The sequence below is a fragment of the Cotesia typhae genome, unplaced genomic scaffold (genome assembly GCF_013202065.1).
Source record: "Cotesia typhae breed Kobodo isofemale line unplaced genomic scaffold, CoteBio_Ctyphae scaffold_152, whole genome shotgun sequence".
Lineage (NCBI taxonomy): Eukaryota > Metazoa > Arthropoda > Insecta > Hymenoptera > Braconidae > Cotesia > Cotesia typhae.
This window is the reverse complement of record NW_027423776.1, coordinates 390,813-413,515: the sequence shown is the minus strand read 5'-3', so window position 1 is coordinate 413,515 and position 22,703 is coordinate 390,813. Positions and strand designations below refer to the sequence as shown.

The 22,703-nt window shown below is 33.2% G+C and overlaps 2 protein-coding genes across 11 annotated transcripts in view; one reads left to right on the top strand and one right to left on the bottom strand.

Annotated features, from left to right (window-relative positions):
• Positions 1-22,703, bottom strand: part of Flii (FLII actin remodeling protein) — a 198,619-nt gene that overhangs the window by 143,060 nt on the left and 32,856 nt on the right. For all 10 annotated transcript variants that reach the window (XR_012480669.1, XM_074256235.1, XM_074256234.1 and 7 more), the window contains 2 exons: positions 14,840-15,056; positions 5,792-6,033 (listed from right to left, as the gene is read on the bottom strand). Coding sequence is in view for 9 of the 10 variants with exons in the window: in XM_074256235.1 (XP_074112336.1) it covers positions 5,792-6,033; positions 14,840-15,056 (459 nt within the window). In the remaining variant the exon portion in view is untranslated. The remainder of the gene's footprint in view (positions 1-5,791; positions 6,034-14,839; positions 15,057-22,703) is intronic.
• LOC141536032 (uncharacterized) lies at positions 1,797-3,298 on the top strand. Its single transcript, XM_074256245.1, has 2 exons — positions 1,797-2,446; positions 2,522-3,298. The coding sequence occupies exons 1-2, from the start codon at positions 2,134-2,136 to the stop codon at positions 3,001-3,003; spliced, it is 795 nt and encodes a 264-aa protein (XP_074112346.1). The 5' UTR covers positions 1,797-2,133; the 3' UTR covers positions 3,004-3,298.

The following is a 22,703-nucleotide window of genomic DNA, read 5'->3' as shown; positions in this document are numbered from 1 at the left end:
GGACGAACGAACACGAATTTTTCGAGAATTAGCCGCTGAAATTTGCCCCGCGACGATGGAAGGAGACGATCAATGACCCTTCGTGAACGTACAAATCGGAGAACGCACTATTAAGGCCCTATTAGATACAGGGGCCTCAGTCACATGTCTCCGAGAAGTCGACGAACGCCATTGGGTCTATGGACTCGGCGTACGCGTTCGTCCGACGATACATAAGACCGCTGCCGTGGCTGATGGATCAGTCATGTCGATACATGCACTCGTAACCTTGCCATTGGTGATTGACGACGAGATGCGACTCGTGGAAGTACGGGTCATACCATCCTTGAAGTACGAAATGATTCTCGGCATGGACGCAATCATCGCTTTCGGGTTCTGCTATGATGGACACACCCGTCGCTGGTGGACAAAACGGACCAACGACATATACGATTGGGACTCGAAAACGTACCTACATGAACAAGACGTTTTGAAAGTATTTGTTTTTAAAAGTATTTGTTTGTTTACTATTTTTTATTATTATCAAAAAAATTGAAAGAAATGAAATCATATTAATGTTTAGTTGTAGATATAATCAGTTTTCTGCGAGAACTATCGGAGAAGATGTCTTGGCGGTGAAGCTTCCAGTTTGCTAGATATCTTCCCTACATGATAACTGATGATATATAATGTATTTGAGTGATTTCCCCGAGAACTGTCGGAGAAGATGTCTTGGTAGGGAAGCTTCTAGTTTGCCAGATACCTCACTACATAATAACTGATGATTTAAATTGTATGGCAGCGTTTTTCCCGAGATTCGTTGGAGAAGATGTCTTGGTAGTGAAGCTTCCAGTTCCCTAGATACCTTCTCTACAAGATAACTGATGATTTAAAATGTATTTTAGCATTTTCCGCGAGAATATTAAAAATATATCCATTTATTTAAATTACTTTTTTTATTAATTTTGCAATTGACAAATTTCTAATTACTTAGAAATTTAATTATTTATTTAGATTTTTTCAATTTATACCAAATAATAATATTTCCAGTAAAAGAAATTTTCAAAAATAGAGATGTATTTTTCTTTAGTTGGCCAAACTTACAGATTTACTAAAAAGTCATTTTCTTCATTCACTTGTTTCCATTTATAGTTTTTTTATTATTTTACGAAAGTTCTTTTATAATTTTTTCCTATAACATTAAAGTACATTTTTATAAATTTCCAAATTAATTTTGAGAGATTTCCAAAAATTCATTTTTCCATTCTTACAAAGTTAGCACTGACCGGGAAGAATTTAATATCTCGCATAGTATATGGGGTATTCCATGCCAAATCGACCACGTTTGACCCCGACCCTTTTCGATTTGGCCGAAAGTTTTCCATCCTTTTCTACCCTATAAAAAACGGTTCTCAGAATTTTTTTGAATTTTTTTACCTAACTCCAAAAAAGTTATAAATTTTTCAAAAAAATGGCTTTTTTATTTTCAAATAGCCAGAACTTTTTCAAAACTAAACATTTAGGTACCTTTTTTTTTTTTAAATTTTTGTTTTTAGATGTACTTTCCGATAAAAAATATTAAAAAATTTTTGTAAGTCAATACATATGGAATTTTTCAGTTTTTTGATAAAAATCAATGATTTTTCGAAGTTCGACTTTTTTTTTTAATTTTTTTTTCTAAAATAAACTTTAATCAATTCCACAGTTATCCCTGTAGAACCCAGATTGGGCCGATTTCTCTTTTTATTTTTTTTATTCACTTGAAAAAATATTGTTAAATTTTCAAAAATGGAAAAAAAATTTTTTTTCATAAATTTTATTTATATAATGAGATAAATACAATTCAACGATTTCACGGCATTACATTCACAATTTAGAGGCTTCATCGATGACTGCATTTAGTAAGATTCAAATTTTAATATATCAATTAGATCGATAAACTAGGGATAACAATTATCGACTTACCTATAGCCAGTAAACTAGATGCTATAAGCTAGTATGTTTTGATTAAAAGTGCGGCTTTTTCATTTTGAGATCTAAAACATAACCTATAAATCTTTTGTGCAATCTAGTGTTTTATAAAAGATTGTCATTACATTTGTTGTATAAATAAATAATTTCTCTAGTTTATAAGCGCTTTTTTAATTTGTCTTTATGGCGTCAAAAAAGGTATTTGATCGGTGTTGTAATCCTTTTGAGTTGGAATCTCATTTTAAAAAAATTGGTTTACGTCCGGCGACTGATATTATGAAAGTAACGTTAGGATTAGATGATAATTATTTATTATGCAGTTCATATCGAAAAAAAGCTTCAGAGTTAGTGAAGCAACAAACAAATGTTCGTAATGATCCTAGTGATGATGTAAGTGACCGTGAAGACAACTATAGTGACAATAATGACAACAATGATCAGGCTGATAATGATAGTAATACAACTGCCATGGATCTCCCATTATCCTTATCATTCCGTAAGTTTTTTTAATTATTTATACGTTACTTGAATACATTTCTAGTAGCTATATGTTTCACTATTATTTTTTAAGGTTCCATGTCATTTGATAGCGAACCCAAAGCATCACAATCAAGCTCAGGATCCCAAGTTAGCGCTGCAACTCAATTACCCGTAATAAACCATGCATTAGAATTGTTAAATCAATCACCGATTCCATCGAAGAAATTGAATGATAATCAATTTTTGAACAATAAAATAAATCGGGTATCCGACAGCTTGAAAAAAGTTTTGCTTTCTTCTTCAGATGAAGAATCGATTGATGACGATAGTGAAAATTTTCGCTCTCTAATTGAAATGTTGTATGATAAATTCAACGATAAAGAAACTGATAAGTCTTTGAAAATACAAATTTTAACATTATTACCTGTAAAATGGAGTGAGAGACGTATTTGTGAAACTATGAATACATCAAGACATTTGTCAAGAGTAGCAACAAATTTGGTTGAAGAAACGGGTTTACTTTCTACACCTGAATCGAAATTAGGTATGGGTAGCGTAAAATCGATGTTTTAAATACACTTGAAAACTAAATTACTCAACATTTTTGTATAGGGAGGACAATTACTGATCAGGTAAAATTAAAAGTTGAAAATTTTTACAACGATGATGAGTATAGTGCTCAAATGCCCGGTATGAAAGACTTTGTATCAATTCGAAGTGATGATGATAATCGGATACACGTCCAAAAAAGACTTATCCTGTCTAACTTAAAAGAATTATACCAATGTTTCTGTGAAATAAATCCTACTGAGAGAATTGGGTTTTCAAAATTCGCTTCTTTGCGACCAAAACATTGTGTGTTAGCAGGGGCAAGTGGAACACACACCATCTGCGTGTGTACGATTCATCAAAACGTGAAGTTAATGATGCTTGGTAATTATCAAATTAATTAATAATTATAAATGCGTGAATTTTAAGTTTACTAAATTACTGTTATTTTAGGTGCAAATATTTATTCTTTGAGAAGGAACACAGAAAAGCCCATTAAACACTACAGCGATTACTTGAGCATGATTATATGTGAAAATCCATCTTTTCAGTGTTATTTAGGTGGATGTAAAAACTGTCCTGGGGTCGATGAGTTGAGTAAAATTTTACTAAAAAAATGTTTTGAGGACCGGGAAATCGAGAATATTACATATAAATATTGGATATCAAAACCGAGAAGTAGTTTAGAAACTATTATTAAGCCTACAGAAGAATTTGTGGAAAAATTTTGTAGTGAGTTAGAAATTCTTCTACCTCATTCGTTCATTGCTAAGGAGCAAGCCCAATTCTTGAAGACATTGAAAGATACATTGAAACCAAACGAATACGTTATTATTTGTGAATTTGCAGAAAATTATGCCTTCGTAGTACAAAATGCGGCAGCTGGTTTTCACTGGAATAATAATCAGGCAACAGTTTTTCCAGTCGTTATTTATTATACAGTAAATAACAAACTTGAACACAAAAGTTTAGTAATTATCTCAGATTCTAACAAACATGATGCCATTGCTGTTCATGTTTTCATCGAAATAATAACTGATTACGTGAAAAGTCTTCCTGAACGTTGTAACAAGATTTATTATTTTTCTGATGGAGCTCCTCAACAATTTAAAAACTTTAAAAACTTTGTAAATTTATATTACCACGAAGATGATTTTGATATTCCTGCTGAATGGCATTTTTTTGCGACTGCCCATGGGAAAGGTCCGTGTGATGGAATCGGTGGTATTCTCAAACGACTTGCAGCGAGAGCAAGTCTCCAACTCGCGGTAGACAAACAAATAACGACACCAGAAGAACTTTTTGAATGGGCTTCTGCACCGGATAACTTGCCGAATATTATAGTGAAGTTTTCCCCAGAAGAAGATTATGACACAGCAGTAAATGATTTAAATGATCGATTTTTGAAAACGAAACCGATTACAGGAACTCAACAACTACATTGTATAATTCCGGACAAAAATGGTTGTTTACTAGTTAAAAACTTTTCGAATTCGAATGAACACAGAATTTGTAAAATATTTAAATGACAGAGAGAAAAGTAATTAATTTTAGCTGCATCAATTATTGATCTTACTAATTACAGTCATCGATGAAGCCTCTAAATTGTGAATGTAATGCCGTAAAATCGTTGAATTGTATTTATCTCATTATATAAATAAAATTTATGAAAAAAAATTTTTTTTCCATTTTTGAAAATTTAACAATATTATTTCAATTGAATAAAAAAAATAGAAAGAGAAATCGGCCCAATCTGGGTTCTACAGGGATAACTGTGGAATTGATTAAAGTTTATTTTAGAAAAAAAAATTAAAAAAAAAAATGTCGAACTTCGAAAAATCATTGATTTTTGTCAAAAAACTGAAAAATTCCATATGTATTGACTTACAAAAATTTTTTAATATTTTTTATCGGAAATTACATCTAAAAACAAAAATTAAAAAAAAAAAAAAGGTACCTAAATGTTTAGTTTTGAAAAAGTTATGGCTATTTGAAAATAAAAAAGCCATTTTTTTGAAAAATTCATAACTTTTTTGGAGTTAGGTAAAAAAATTCAAAAAAATTCTGAGAACCGTTTTTTATAGGGTAGAAAAGGATGGAAAACTTTCGGCCAAATCGAAAAGGGTCGGGGTCAAAAGTGGTCGATTTGGCATGGAATACCCCATATATATATATAAAATTTGATTTTCATAGAATTTTTTAACTGGAGCTTATTAGGGCACTTCCGCTGAAAATTCAAATTTTCGCCGGAAGTGCCCAACTAAACCTCCTGCTAAAAAATTCTATGAAAATAAAATCTATCGTCTTACCCCAAAATATCTTAGGAAAGGCCTAAACACAGCTGATTTCAAAAGCGGAACTGAAAATTCCAATTTTAAAAGGTCCATCAAGGAAGTTACATTTTGGCACACCCTAATATATATATATATATACATACATCGGAATTACTATGTGATCACATATAATTATATATAAATAATATACAATTCCACATAAATAACAAATAATTATGTATAAGTATATGCAATTATATATTAATTTTTTTACCCGGTCGGTACTATCATACTACTCGAAATTACGTTCAACTTCTCAAGAAGCAGCTTAACGCCAGCTACGCTGTCTATTAAAGTTTATATCATCAAAACTAGAAGTGAAAAAGGTATTTCAACATTCGTGAGCATGAAATAAAAATAAAAATTGGTAAAAAAACTATGTCATCTTGAAAAAGCTTCGTTCGAATGTACAGACCGCCTTCTTACTAACTATTATCAATTTCTCTAACAAACTTATTTTTCATACATGGAAAACATACCTGAAATTTGTATAGGTGGTGGAACATTTGCCCCCGCAAGTCGTAGCTGATGTTGCAAAGAGAAATCTATATTGTAGAACTCAATACCAGAACCTTTTTCAATTTCCGTAGGTTTTGGAGGCATAATGAGATTAGGATTATCACGCAAGTCGAGTTGATCTAAATCACTCAATAGGTGAATTGCATCTGGTACAGTAATCAGACGATTGGAAGATAGAATTAATTTTTTAAGCGATCTGCATCTGAGTATTAAACATATCTTGTATTAGTAGAAGGAAATTTTTTTACTGAAACATTCACTTTTCACAAAATTTGTGAGAACAAGAAAATTTACAAATTTTTTGATGATTCTTAGAGGTTATTTTTGAGTGGAAAATTATGATATTAAGAACATAAACAAAGAATTTGAAATCTCCAAAATTTTAGTTCATTTTCGCGTTTGCCAACGCAGTTTCAATAATTGACGAGCTATGATTATTCTCTCTGGTAGATTGTTATGCGTATATATTGTGACGTTATTTTAACGACCGGGGTCTATGTAAAATGAACGTCACTAGCGCCAACAAACTTTTGAATTTTTTTGAATTTTTGAGCTGATATTTCGAGGCGAAATATCATAGAAAATAATTTTTTGAGGATTAAAGAGAAATGTTTTGTGAGTTAAGAGTGTTTATGCCGAGTAATGAAGTGCTATAGTTTTAAAGTGAATTAAGAGAGTTAATGTTTGAGTTGAGATGTTGGAATTTTTAAGAGTATAATATAAGATTCGAGTAAAGCTTTTGGGAAATATTAAGGTCGAGTTATTTAAGGATTTTATTGAGTTGTTTTTAGTTTTGAGTTTTGAGTTCTAAATTTTAACTTTTGAATTTTGAGTTTTAGGTTTTGAGACTGCAGTGGACGTGGGTAAGTCAGCGTTAGCGCGGAGCGGGATTATAAGTTATCCGGTTTCGTTTGACGTTAGACGCCAGTCTAACTCTTTGAGACTTCCAGGTAAAATGCTTAGGTCTAGTTGAGATGCCAGCGCTCCGACGTAGAGGAACATGACGAAAACGTATGGGCTCAGTTTAAGTTACGTTTACGTTTTATGATGAGTTTTAGTTTCAGTTACGTTTTGAGTTATGTTTTTGGTTTCGATCCCAGCCGTAGTCAGTTCCTGGAGAGCATCCACCAAAGGAATATCCGTTCTCAGAGCCTCAGCGATTAAAATATTTGGGAATTAATCGATTATAGAAATTTTTGTTTGTGAGTGAGTCACGTTTAAGTAGAGTCGAATTTTGGACTTCATAGAGTTCAGTCACAACAGTCAAGTCTGGGAGTTGCCGCTGATTACTTCAGGTGATCAGACGTGCATACCGTTGCAGTTCCAGGTTAAAATTTTAGTCTTTGCGTTTTATTTTGGGCTCCAGATAAAAATACAGAGTTTGTGATGTTGTTTAAAATGGAATAAAAAGTTACTCAGCATCGACATTGTTTATATCAGGTATGAGATCGTTTTTTTTATTGTAATACATATATATATATATATATATATATATATATATATATATATATATATATATATATATATATATTAGGGTGATTCCAAAAAAATTTTTAATTTTTTTTTTTAACTCTTACCCTCTCAAATGTTTCTGTTTGATATACAAAAAATTCTCATCAAACACGAGCCCTATAGCTCAACTCTAAGGGGTCGCTATTGTTTTTTTAGTTTCCCATTTAATTAACATGGAAAAAATCGTTTTTTGTTTTAAATTGAATTTATACAAAATTTACGCAATTTTTTTTAAAAAACCATTTTATATTCTTAAAGTAGAGTCTTCGAGCTTTACAAAACTCTACGACAAAGTACGATTATCTTTACATAAAGACTAATTACAGCTATTTAAAAATTTCGAAATTTGAAGAATGCTTGCAATTAATTTTTTTTTTTGCACAATCCTTAAAATTTTCACTTAAACTATTAGTAAGCATTGAATTTTTATATATTACAAATTTCGAAAATGGTTTTCAGTACGTAGTGTAGGTGGCAGCACACATGATATCTAGATCATACGGTATAGTTATCAAATCGTCATTGTCGGTGACACATATCTTCCTTACTTAAAAAATTAAGTCAACGAAAATTACCGAGCATAAGAAATGTGTTGCAATTATTTTTCTACAAACACACAGATCCTAACCTTACAATTCGACAGTGTTTTAATCAAGTGATTCGTGATGTTTTTAAAGTTTGGGAACCTACTGGTATCCCAGTGTGTCAAACATATAACGCTGTTTCTAAAATCATGAAAGTTTATTGAGAGTGGGAACTTTTGAAGAAAAATAGGAAAAAGAAAACACAGAGTCAAAAAATAAAACATCATACATTTACAAATCGGCTTAAAAATTTGTTTGATATATTCAGTCGTAACTCAGCACATCCCTTAACAGAAGCTCAGTCAAAGTTTTTAAATGAAGAATGGAAAACGTCAAATCGACATAGTATTTTCTTGACATCTGTCAATTCAGAAGTTTCGACAGAGACTCTAATTAATTCAGATTTAGGTGGAGAACCAAACAACGATTGCACAGGTACTTATAATATTACAAATCAGTTTTTTATTCTATAAATTCTAATTTACAAATCGTTTTTAGATTTCAGCCAAAGCTTGAGTCGTGGTAGCAGTTCCATTTTTGGGTTGACATCGAAATCTTCCACGTCTTGTTCAGTTGAACGCACGGATTCCAATTATTCTGATGAATTTATTAATAATTCACAATCGGAAAAAATTGATATTATTAGTCCGGGTTTTGTTGCTGCGCTTGATAGAACGAACACAAGCAGCAGAAGTGCAGCGTTCATCTTAGCCGTCACTTTACCTTGTATGGGAGTGAAAGTTCCGAACGCATTAATCAGCAATAGTACTGTTCAGTACTAATACCGGTACCTTCCTTCAAACTTGGGTAGGTTTTATTACAAATAAAATTATTTGTTGGTCTTGAAAAAGACCGATTGGTTAAGACTACGTAGTAGTCTTGAGATGACTTATTAGTCACACGCTCTTAAATAAGAGAAAATGAATATTGAGCTCTGAAAAGAACTATTTGAATTTTAGCTCTTAAAAGAGCTGATTTAATGATACTCGAACGTGGCTGAGATTGAGATGACTGTATAAAGACCTTCGATTGAAGATAGACAAGCTTTGCACGCTTGCTATCTTAAATACTGTACTGTTGATGTAAGCCTTGCTCGCTTACTGTAGACTGTTGGCGTATTTCCTTCTTCTTCTTCTTCTTCCTCGCTTGATGGTTTAAAGTGGACTGTGGTATAGCTCTCCTCGCTACCTCCTTTTAAACAGTTTGTTGATTTGAGAGGGGATTAGAGTCTGTCAATTCACTGGCCCGGCAGCTCCGATGGACTGAGTGGGAGTTTCGAAGGTAGCGGCCCAATAACAATTTAGAATAATTTCCCACTATAATTGGAATAATTTTTCACTAGCTCTCTAGTTAAGGTCCGTGCTTTTGTTAGTACCATGACTAGCTCTCTAGTCATGGTCCGTGCGATTTTTGATGCCAAATGATGATTTTGGCTTTTTTCAACAAGTACTATTCGTAGAAGAAGAATGGAAGAATGGAAATTCGTGAAGCCTTCACTAAAGAATTGAAAGAAACTTTGCAAGTACCTGAAAATATGATTCTACATTGGGATGGGAAAATACTCCCTGAAGTTTATGGAATAGAAACAATCGATCGCTTACCAGTTGTTGTGACGGGATTGAACTTGGAACATCTGTTAGGTGTTCCTAAGATAGATGAAGGTACAGCAATTAAGCAAGCGACAGCAATCGTAGAAACTTTGGGTGAGTGGAATTTAAAAGACCGAATCAAAGGGCTGTGTTTTGATATTGCAGCTGTAAATACTGGTAATGATAATTTTATTTTGATTGATTTTTTTAAACAGATTATTTAATTGAAATTGTAGAAAATGATTTGACGATTATATTGATTTTTTTTTTCGCATTTTAAAGTCTTAAAAATGGTACCTGCGGTGTAATAGAAAAAATGTTAGAAAGAAATCTTTTGCATTTTGCTTGTCGCCATCATGTGTTTGAAATAATTCTTAAAAACGTATTCGAAGTTTCTTGGCCAGTCACGAGAGGGCCAGAGGTTCCGATTTTTAAAAGATTTCAAAAAGAATGGCGTTTAATAGACAAGTCTAATTACAAAATTGGCTTACAGGATGCTAGAGTTGTTGGAGTTTTAGGTGAAAGAGTTGAAGAAATTAAACAGTTCATATTGGATCGGCTACAAGTAATTAATAAAAGTTCAAATAAATTGAAATTAGTTATTTATTGTTAAGAAGTCAAGATTTACCCAAGTCCGCTTAAGCTTATTATTATTATATATCTATACTATTATTATTATCGCTAGTGAGTTGGCGTCGGTCTACGCGCCGCTTGACGGCGCATACGACTCTTCTCCCCTACATTCTTCATATTTTCTTTGTGCGTAGTACGCTTGGTTGTATTACGTGCTACCACGTGCCTCTTTATATTAATTATTTTTCTTTACGGTCTACGTTATATTATTATAATATTAGTAATAACATATTATTAATTATTTATTATTTAGAAGACAAATAAAGATTCATTTAGATTATTCAACATAAATATTAGTGTAAATTAATTCACTTCCTCACATTTATCAATTATAATATTAATTTGATATTTTTTTCTCAGATATTTCATCCTAGAGATGACAATCAAGAACTGCTGGAGTTAGCACATATATTTTTAGGTGGTACACCACCTAAAGGAATAAAATTTAAACTTCCTGGAGCCATGCATCATGCGAGATGGCTTACAAAAGCCATCTACATTCTTAAAATGATCATTTTCCAAAATCAATTTTTGTTATCAAGAAAAGATATTGTTAGTGTTTGCGAAATCTCCATTTTTATAGTGGTTTTCTACATTAAAGCTTGGTTCGAAGCTTCTTCTGCTATTGGTGCACCATACAATGACTTAAAGTTACTACAAACTCTCATAGAATACCAGCACGTCCAATCAAACGTTGCAAAGGCTGCTCTTGAAAAATTAAAATTTTATCTTTGGTATTTGTCAAAACACTTAATTGGTTCATCTTTTTTTGATGAAAGAATAACAGTAGACATCAAATTGAAAATGATAAACGCTATTAAACATAAAAAAAGTGATAACACGCGGGAAATAAGATTTAACGTGAAAGAGAGTGATCTGGATACATTAGTTCAAAAAGATCTAAGTGATCTCATTAGTGTGGAGTCTCTTTTTCTTTTTAAACAGCTCCAATTGTCATATGGGTTCTTTGATATTCACCCAGATTTATGGGAAACAAATCAAGATTACATTGAAGGTAAAAAAATTTTGAAAAGTTTAAAAGTCGTCAATGATGTAGCGGAGCGAGATGTAGCTCTTATTACTGCTTACAATCGTTGTTTAACGAGAAACGAAGAGCAAAAACAATTTTTACTCCAATTAATTCAACATCACAGGCAAAAATTCCCAAACTGTACTAAAACAACACTTGCCAATGCAGAATAATTCAAATTAATAGCGTATCAGAAAGGCGTAATTTTCTTAACTGCAACACACAGAAGAAAAAGGAAAGAGAACAGGAACCAGCGGATAAATCCACTGTAGCCCAAAACTAGCCAAGTTAGGGTGGTTCTAAAAAACCAAGAAGGGAGAAGACAAAAACTAAGGCTGTTCTGGTCAAACCAATCGAAAGCTAAACATATGCAGCCATCCATAAAGAAATCAAGGCCAAGGTAAGTCCTGTCGAGACTTGTGTAGACATCGTCTATTGAAAGGACGAAACACGGAAGCGTTCTCCTTGAAATGGCTCAAAAAACTGAAGACAGTAGGGCTCTTACCGATGCGATAGTCAGCTACTGCTCACACCGATACAGTCAAGATGCTTAGATGTTAAGATGTTAAGATCGACCATCTTCCCCCGCCGTCCATCTTACGGCTTAAAATAAATTTTATTATTATTTTTTTTTACAAAGAATTTTTACGTCAAAAACAAATGACACGCATACTACAATGCAACCTAAATAGGTGCGCTTTGGGGTAAATTTTACTGCGAAAGAAGGGATTAGTGAGTTTCGCCAGAAGTTGGCAAACACAGAGGACACCATTGGCAAGCTTGACATTGAAGTCATCGAAGCTGGTGATTTGAACGCCAAATCGGCTGAATGGATTGCTGACTTCTGACACTAAAGTGTGAAAATGCTGAACACTGGAACTACTAAAACCTCTAGAAGACCGGGGTACAAGAAATCCATCTTCGACATCTCGCTGGCAACTCCAAGGATTGCCAACTGATCAAAGACAGAACTGTATTCGAAGAATACAGTGGCAGTGATCACCAGTTTGTGACATTCAGCGTTTAACTGACATCTGCCCCAGTTCCGCAACGCGACCTTTCTAAACGGAAGTAAAACGTCGCCGCGCAACAAGAGCTGCGAAACGCTTCCTAAACCAGGACTTAGATTCAAACGAGTACAAACAGATGAAAAAGACGTTAAACCGAGCCATCAAAGCAAGTAAAGGGACGTTTTGGAAAGAGATCTGTAATGATCTCGACAAGGACATCTGGGGTAAAGCTCACCAAATTGTCACTAAATGACTGGGAAAGGCTTCACCCGAAGCGCCGAAGTCTCTTGCCTTAATGGACAGCATTATAGCGATGCTTTTCCCTAAACACTCGCCGCGGGAGAAGAAACACTGCGCTAATAACGACGAAGCTACACCCTTTACAACCAAGGAACCACAAGACGCGAATAAGTCTCTCAAGACAAGAAAGGCACTTGGCCCTGATGGCATCCGGGCATCGGTGATCAAAACTATTGCCCTGGAATACCCAGACATACTCCTGTACACTGACAACGCATGCATGGCAACTGGGACGTTTCCCGCGGTCTGGAAGCGACAGAGATTGGTCCTTTTAGACAAAAGTAAAGAAATGCCTGTAACACCTTCATCATTTGGACCACTCTGCATGTTGGAAATCGCTGAAAACTGCTCGAAAAGTTCATACAAAAAAAAATTTGCAACATCGATCGTGCCGGAGGCTTTGACACTAACCAACATGGTTTTCGGAAAGGACGATCGACAGTCGACGCGATCTAAAAAGTCATGGAGACTTAACAAAAGCATGGTCTGGTAGCTTCAAAGCTCACAAGGTGTGTCTCCTCCTCACACTAGACATCAAAAACGCTTTTAACAGCGCAAAATGAGGAGATATTTTAGATCCCATGGAGCACAAATTTGACAAAGTCAGAAAATCTGGCCAAAATCGATAACTATCTTCACAAAAGGACGTTTATCAAAGAAACTACGGAAAGTACACAGAAACACGATATAACAGCAAGCGTGCCGCAAGGTTTAATTATGGGACCTGATTTAACGAACTACGACCAGCTCCTAGAAATCCCGTGGTCAAAATAAATAGAAATCACGGACTTTGCTAACGACATCGCGGCCACGATAGTAGTAGACAGCGTAGAGGAAGCAGAACTATTGGTTCATAAAACTATTGAAGTCTTTAAAACTTGGCTTGATAAACACCATCTGAAACTCGCAAAGCATAAGACCGAGATGATAGTCCTGACATGTCAAAAATGGTTCCCAAAACCATTCACCGTAGACATGGGAGGGATAACACTGACGTCAACAAGGGTCCTGCGCTATCCGAGGGTAATGATAGACGAGAAACTATCTTTCCGTGAGCACCTTGATGGTGCATGCAAGAAACGGTGTTTAGCCTTGCAAGAATTATATCCAACACTATGGGACCAAGAACCAAAAAGAAAAGAGTTTTTCTGGAAGCAGCCCATTCAGTACTGCTTTATCAAGCGAAGATAAGATCAGACATATTAAAGCAGAAGATCCACCGAAAAAAAATGGCAGCAGTACAGCAGCGAGGCGCTCTCAGGGTTACCTGGGCCTACCGCAGTTTCCAAAGCGGCTGTATTGGTTATTGCAGGAGCTGCTCCCAACAACCTTCTAGAGTCCGAGAGAGTAAAACTCTACGACGCTAGAACCAGTCACGAAAACATGAAAGAGGCAAAAATGAGAATAAAAGCGGAAACGCAACAAGAGTGATAGGACTGATAGACATCGGTAGAGACAGGCAGACGAACAGCGCGCCGGATCCTAAACATCAACGTCTGGCTTTCTCGGAAGTATGGGGACACGGGCTTCTTCCTCACTGAGCTATTGACAGGACACAGACAGTTTAACGCCTACCTCTTCAAGATGGGGCTGCATCAAACGCCGACATGCAAATACCGCCCGGACCAAATCAACGACGCCGAACACACTTTTTTCGAGTGAAGAACTACAGAAGTAACACCGAAGAAATTATTGGCACCACGCTTTCTCCGAAAAGCTTCGTAACCTGCATGCTCAAAAAAGAACATAAGTAGTCAGCTGTCGCAGCTTATGCGCAGCGCTTTATACAAGAAAAAGCTGCAGAAAAGGACCAGTATCCAGGAGTAGGCGTCGTGAGACGCAATACGGACGGGATTAAAGTAAGGCTAACGCGGTTCCGATCCAGTCTTTCTTATAACATCTTTCGGGAAAGGAGAGAGGAAGATGTTTAGTCCGTATTGTTTTCAATACTATTGACATTTGAGTCAACCATACTGAGGCCGAACATCTTGTCCTGGCATACGTAAATGTATTTTACCTACCTCTATGAAAAAAAAGAAAAAAAAAGTAGGGAAATGGTTGACCCTGAAGGTTATCCCTACAACTTTCCGCTAATTTCATACGTAAACGTATAAAACTGCATTCATTACGTTTTTGAGATCTTCGAGCTTAAAAATATCATTTTGATGTAATTTTGAGCTTTGCAAGCCCAAAATTCTGTTAGCTTAAAAATCCCTTTAATGAAACAAGATCATCAAAAAATTCGAAAATTTTGATGACTCCCACAATTTTTGCAAAAAGTGTATTAATCAAAGTAAAAGTTGAGACTGTATGTCTAGAGTGTTACGAAAGAAAAAAGAATTTATTGTACCTGCATAATCCTTCCGGTATCATCTTCAAATGATTTTTTGCTGCAGAAAATATCTGTAGCGACGACAGTTTACCAATACCCGGAGGGATTCCTTCAAATTCTAAATGATTATCATTCAAATAGAGACATCTCAGGTTGGAAATTCGACAGATAGAAGCAGGTAAGGCACTTAGTTTATTCCTGCATAGATTTAAAATTTCTAATTTTTGCCACATTTCTGGAAAAAAACAAAAAGAAAAAAAAATTGATTAAATCACTTTAACGAATAACTAGATATAAAGTTATAAAGATCCATTAATTAATATATAAGTAGTTCATTTATAAGATCAATTGATGGATGACGTTCACAATCGAATTTTAATTAATTAATAAATTAAGGTTACTTCTATGAGTTGAATTTAAAATAATTTCTGAGTTGACATTCCACTCTATGGACAGATGGTACATTACAGGGATACTAATAGTAGCATCCCGTAGTCTTTAGAATAATTAAGAATTCTTCATATGAAAGGTAGCAAAATTGAAAAACTCGAAGTTTGTTATAATTGTATTTGATCATTAAAATAAAATTACAATTTTGACATTTAAAACTTGAAAAGTGACAATAATTTCATGAATTTATTTTCACATTGTAAATCTAGTAACGCCATGTATATTTAAATTTTGATTAATTTGAAAATCGACATTTTAGTAGTTTACATTTGAACATTTGGAAATAGACATAATTCAGTTGAGTTGGAATCTGAAATGTGGTCCATCTTACAGTCCATAGAAAACTTATCATTATACTACACGTCTCGTTCTCGATGAAAAATTGTAGTAATGCTTGTCATTGCTGATATTTCACACTTTTTTAAATTTAGGTTGAAAATTCGGCGCTACTGCTGGTCTTCGGCACGTGGCGCTGCCTTCAGTCATATTGTTTTGTCATGTATAACGTTTTACACGTACAAAGTTATGGGTTTAATAATTTAACCCAAAAGTCAACGAGTAATATTAAACAGATAAGGGCCAAATAGAGCAAGAGCCCGGAAGTGCCAGACCGGATTTTTATAAAAGCTGAAAGTTCTTCTATATGTGTCCCTAGTACAGGGAAGAATGATCCCCACCCATGAAGCTGAGGCAGCGGTGGCTTTCGCAGGTAACAGGTAACAAAGGTGTGTAAAATTCCATCTCAAATTCATCATGGAATAAAACTAAATTTTTTTATATTTGATTCATAATAATATCAAAACTCGCGTTGCTCAATGCCAGACAGTTAGTATGGTGACAACTCTTTGCTGGACACCCCTAAACTTTTATAATTCATAATTATACTTACGTTATATTATAAAACCTAAATTTTATATATAATTTTTTGGGGGCCTATTAAACTATGTTTACATAGTAGCCGGACAGTTTCGAAGGTTCTATCATCTTGCCAAACGCATTCAAAGTGAGCAGTAGTCGGGAGAGCAAGGATCGTATACAGTGACTAGTGAAAACAGCGTGAAACAGAGCGCTTAGTCCATTGCGACCCTTCACTGCGCATCCACAGTTATTAATTTCAAATTGTGTAGTTTATCTTTTCTTAATCACGAAATTTCATTAAATAAATTTTTACAGTTTGAATAAAAAATATTTAAAACAATACTCAGTAAAATTTTTCCAATACAATGTCAATCATGTCGAAAATCTAATAATTTAATTTAGATTATTTTTCATTTTTAAGAAGTTTATTATTTTCAATGCTATTAGAATTATAAAGCCAATAAATTAAAGTAAATGAAATTTTATTGTTTATTATACTAAATGACACATTTTTTTTTAAGATGAGAAATTTACAGAGAAATTCATTTATTTTGATTAAATCTTTAAACATTTTCATCATTTTCATCACTTTCATCGTTATCGTCAATATATCCATATTCCTCGTCACTATTTTTCCTTGCTGTAGATTGATCGTCTTCAATATTGTCTTCTCCATCTGTTTCTGTTTCTGCAATAGTAAAAAAATCAAGTTAATTCAATTACAAACAGTCCCAAATTAAAGTACAATAATTTAATACAATTATCAAATACCTGGAACTGTTTTTAGAGATTCACTGACATGATTTGGTAATTGATCGCCTTCAAACCATTCAAAATAGTAGTGGTCATTTTCCAGTATCCAACCATTATTTACTGGTTTAATAGCTCACTTTTGTGAGGTGCTAAATTGCTAGCATCGAAATTTTGCAACTTTTTTCGATTAAAAGCTTCGTTCACATCAGATACTGTATACGAATTAATAAACATAAAGATTAATTCTTGTTCATTGTTATTAAGTCAGCGAATCTCTAAAAACAGTTCAGGAAATCTAAGTTTGGCGAAGCCCTTTCGAATGACACCAACCGCGATAATATCGGTCAAGCCGACACACACACACACACACACACACACACACACACATGCGCACGCACGCACACAGGCGTACGGACATCATCGTAAAAATAGTCAGGAAAGCTTCTTAGGGCTTCCAAACGTCGAGATTTGTTGGAACCTCAATTTTTGCAAAACGGAGTAAAAACAATAACTTCCCGATTTTTCGAAAATCATTGATTTTCTTAGCGGGAAGTTAAAAATTCAGTTTTATTTAATGATGAATTAGAGATGGAATTTTACACACCTTTGTTACCTGTTACCTGCCAAAGCCACCGCTGCCTCAGCTTCATGGGTGGGGATCATTCTTACCTGTACTAGGGACACACATAGAAAAACTTTCAGCTTTTAAAAAATCCGAAGGTCTGGCACTCACGGGCTCTTGGACTAAAAGGAAATAGAAGTAAAAGATCTCGCTTCAGATCAAGATCTAAGGATAGGAACACAGAGGATAGAGGAAAGTTTGGAAAAAAATGGAAAATAAAATCTCTGACCTAATTACACAAATGTCAAAAAAAAATTGGACAAAAGTTTTATTACAGTACTCGGGGCCTTGAGAAATTCGGCCATCTTGTCACGCGCTAAAACTTAATATAAAACCTCTCAAGGTCAAGACTAAAATCTCTCGGCTTATACACAAACATTTGTAAAATTTTCACGTTTAGGGAAAAAGTAAAATTTAGTTAAGTGTACAACTTATGAATAGATTAAATAATTTGAATTTAATTAAATAAGAATAGTTTAGACAATATTAAGTTCACTCAATTATCGAAATTAATTAACTTGAATTAATACTAAAGGGTTAAAAATTTCTTTAATAAATTCTCTGAAAGAACAAATAGGATTAAATCAAGACAATTAGGGATTTTGTTTTAGATTATTATTGTTGTAATATTTTAGAACACGGCAGTAATTTGGTAAATAAGAAATTGATAATTAGTAAACAAGTCGAACAACTAATATATAATAATTATTAATTAAGAAATAATTTTGGAATTAATTCATAAGTTGGAAATTTATAGTAGTTATTATTAGTGAAGATCAGCGTGGGTGTGAGAGTGTAAAAAGACTATCTCGGTTTCATCGTATACTCCTCTGGCTTCGGGGTAGTTCTCCTAGAGTGATGTGAGGGTTCGGGGACAGCGTGCGCTGTGTGGACAGCGTTCGTGGTAACGTGAGGGTCAGCACAGTGACTTGAGGGTCCAGAGGACAGCGTGAAATAAGTTAGAGTAGCATGAGGGTGCGGTGCACAGAGCGAAGTCGATAAAGTAGCGTGAGGGTCTAGTGGACAGCGGGCACTACAGCGATATGAGTGTCAATTGGACAGCGCGAAATATAACCGAATGATAATAATAAATGGACCGTTGTATAAATGCCCATCAATAAAAATGAAATCTGTAAAAATGTACCTTTGAATAAATGAACTTCTATAAAAAAAAAATACTTACTTAAATGAAAATTAGTAGAAATGGGCATTCATAATAACGGAGATTCATAAAAGTGGACATTTATAAAAATAGACAAATGATTTAAATTTAATTACGAATAATTTTTGTTGAGAATACACGATTTACCTTAAATCTTTTCTTAAATTAAATAAGTCTTAAATAAGTCTGTTTCTTAAATACAATAAGTCTATTCACCTCATTAAATTTTTAATTACCAATTATATTTAGCATTATTTTTAGTAGATTTCATAGAAATCTAACTATTGCATTGGTCCTCATGACGAAACTTTTAAAAAATTTTGCTATATCTCGACTCGGTTCGTCGAGCTGATTCAGAAAATACATATGGTTCAAAAGTTTATATATATATATATATATATATATATATATATATATATATATATATATATATATATATATATTGAGACACTACAAATTGTCCAGTTCCTATCAGCTTTCAATTAGCCGCCCAAAAACCTTCGTTACCGACACTGGGTTAATTTTAATTGATTTTTCCTGACGGTAGGAGTCCCGGGAAATAGTGGGGATGAACGCCCACGACGCGTCCAGTCCGAAAATTATAGATCAGACTTCGATCCAACTCCCCAACTAGCTACACGCTACTAAATCATCCTATCAATCTATTATATTCATACATCCTATTTCATAATTCTATTGTATTAATACTAAGTTTATATTGTTTAATTATATAATTTATTCGTTATTGTTGATAAAATAGATGACAATAAAGTTATAATTTATCATCACCGAATACACGTGTTTAATTGGTAAAATTAAGTTATGTGTGAATAAGTTAATAAATTGTTCATCGTACATCAACCATATTCACCTTGAGGCCTTTGAAGGACGTAAACCTTCAGAGATTTATTGTTCAAGGATTGCTGTGCCAATCATCCCAAATATTCTAATCATCGCTGCGTATTGTAAGTAAAGAAAGAATTATTACTGGCAACACGTGAGACTTCGTATCTTCCTAAACAATTTCTACACTCTCTATTTACTTAAAACACGATTTACGTCGTCTGTAAGGAATCGGATTTCCGAGAGCTGGTGGTCCAAAATCAATATTTAGAGGTTCAACCGATTAAAATTCTTATCCGCGAGGTTTTAGTGGGTTGATAAATAAATTTATCATTAAAAAGAAAAATTTATGTCTCAAATGGCGCTCGAACAGGGACGCCAGCTCTCATACAGGTAACGTATTTCGTGAAAAGTCAAATAAAATAATTGGTTAAAATAATGAATTCAAAAATCTTGAAAGAAAACTGCAAAGAAAGCACAAATTTCTATAAAAGTTATAAATAATCTCTATAATATTCATGAAATTCTAGTCAAAAATATATAAAGCATGTAGTTGAATACTAAAAATTAATTAACCCCCTGAAAAATTTGGGATTAAGCAAAAATTACTGCATAGATAAGAACTCTCACGTTTCTCATGAGTCATTATCCATAAATTTATTTATCTAATAATCATTATTTAGTATTTATTATAAAATTACTTCATGTACTTATTTATTTATTTTATTTAATTTCATAAGAGCAAGGGTCTGTAACATGACTATAGCGTTGACTATTGTTAGCTGTACAATTATGATAATTTTGTCGTGAGTTATGATCAAGTTTGTTATTTAAGATAAAGGTTATTGAATAAATAAGAATTTTGTTAAGCATAAATCTTTGGTGTTGCGAATAAAATTATTGCAATCATAGATCCACTTTCTACTCGAATCACACCCACTCTCCACAAACCAGCACACTGAGCCACCCCGAGGTATCCCGTTGTCTTTCCGTTCTTTGATTCTTTGGTCTATTTTTTGTTAAGTTTGGTGTTTCTGATTAAGTTTACGTTTATTGGCTAGTTTGAGAATTTCTAGCGAATAAAAAATTATCTAGTTTTATTTAAGTTTAGGTTATGGTTACGTTCTCATTTAAGTTTTCGTTTGAGTTTGGCTAGTTTGATAATTCCTACACTGATAAAAAATGTATGTTGACTCAAGAGATATTTTCTTGATCTAAGAATTTATTTTGGAAGACTAATGATTATTTTGTTTCAAGAATTTCTTGTCTTGATTTAGATTTTCTTGGCTTAAGAGCTATATTATCTTCAATCGATACATTTAGTTTTTTAACTAAAATAACATTATCGTTTAAAAAACTTAGAATGATTCATCAAAGTATATTTCAAAATCTAAATAGTCTTTAATTGTTATACCGAAAAAAAATTATTTTTTGGAAGTAAGTAAATTAATGACTCAAGAAAAAAGCCATTCTTAACACAAGTCGGTAATATCTTGAATCAATGTTATCACCTAGTTTGAACCAAGAGACAAAAATTCTTGAAAGATGTAACAGTTTTACCTGTTCAGGTTGGCCCCTAATCAATTTTATAAATAAATAAACAAAATTAACAACCAATATAATTATTAGGGCGCCACCAGGATTTTTAATCACGGTTCCTGGATTTTAAACCGGTCCAGAGCTGAGAAAACTTAATCTTAGGGTAGAGAGAGTGGAGGAAGGTGCTGTTGAATAATAAATAATTAATTAACAAGATCGATCGATATTTATTAAAAATAAAAAAAATTAACAAATTTAACAATTTAAGCGCTCACTCACACACTATAATTAACTTATTATCTAACGAAGCGGAGAATAACTGCGAAATAAACGATATTTACAAACGAACCTTCCAACGACGATACGATGACTAGATGGGCTTTTTCTAACAAACGGTCTCCCACACCTGTCCTTAAACTTTTGGGCTTTTTCTAACAAACGGTCTCCCACACCTGTCCTAAACTAATGGGCTTCTTCTAACAAACGGTCTCCCACACCTGTTTTTAACTAATGGGCTTTTTCTAACAAACGGTCTCCCACACCTGTCTTACAACTAAGCTTAAAATTACAAGTCCACCGGACTACCAAAACGAACTAACTTTACACACTTTTATAAATTAAAAGTAAGTCCTCCGGACTACCAAACTAAACACTATTAACACTCTATATCAAGCATTAACCGTACAATTCTTCACACACATAACCCACACTTTGCTTAATTGATTCTTATTTTAAATTAAAGAAAGTGATTTTAATTTAATTACAATATTATTAATTTAAATTATTCAATCATTAGTTATTGGTAAAAACGATAATTCCAATTTAACAATCAATTTCTAAATAACCTTGAACTAACTATTACAATTCTCAAATTCCGATTATTAATTTTAATTCTATTAAAATATTAGATAGATTAAAATTCCAAAGTAACCTATAGTCATGGTCTTAAGAATATAACAGTAATTATTTAGAAAAAAAAGTCTTAATACCTTGGATTAACTTTTGGTAATTAAATTAATCACGAAAAAATTTTTACAATCACGTTCAAAATTATTAACATAAAATTATTAATTAATTCTGACTAAATTTTTCCTGTGATATTTTTGACTCAATTAACTGATTTCTTGGACTTAATGTCCACGCCGATAATTATCAAGTTTCAGTAATTTTAATTTAACTACTTCACGGACTTAATCCCCAAAATTACGAAATTTATAAATAAAAAATAATTTTACAATATATAATATTTTCAATAATAAATTCCTAATATAAAATTCTTAATAGTTTTCTAATCGTTTTATCAATTATAAAAAATTCGACACACGTCGAAATATTCAAATTTTATTTGCTAGAACATTCGCTAGCTAAGTTTTACTTGACCTTGGGTATTGGAATTAACTGCCACACAAAATGTGCTGACGCTCGACCAAAATTCCACGAATAAAAGTTTGTCGAATATTTTCAAGTAACAAAAATTAATCAATTTTACTAAGTTAATTGTTATAAAAATTACAACAATAAAATTAACGAAATTTTCAGATGTTAATTATTTAATTGATAATTTTTTAGTTATTAAATTTTCCCGCAAGGTCGATTGAGTGATCTTCGGGTATAAACTCCCATGAAAATCACCAAATCCAAAACCAGCAAATGTT

Bases quoted from the DNA above. Each gene is read 5' to 3' on its own strand.
- LOC141536032 (XM_074256245.1), top strand. From the start codon at position 2,134: ATGGCGTCAAAAAAGGTATTTGATCGGTGTTGTAATCCTTTTGAGTTG. The intron at 2,447-2,521 runs GTAAGTTTTTTT...TTATTTTTTAAG, and splicing joins CCCATTATCCTTATCATTCC to GTTCCATGTCATTTGATAGC.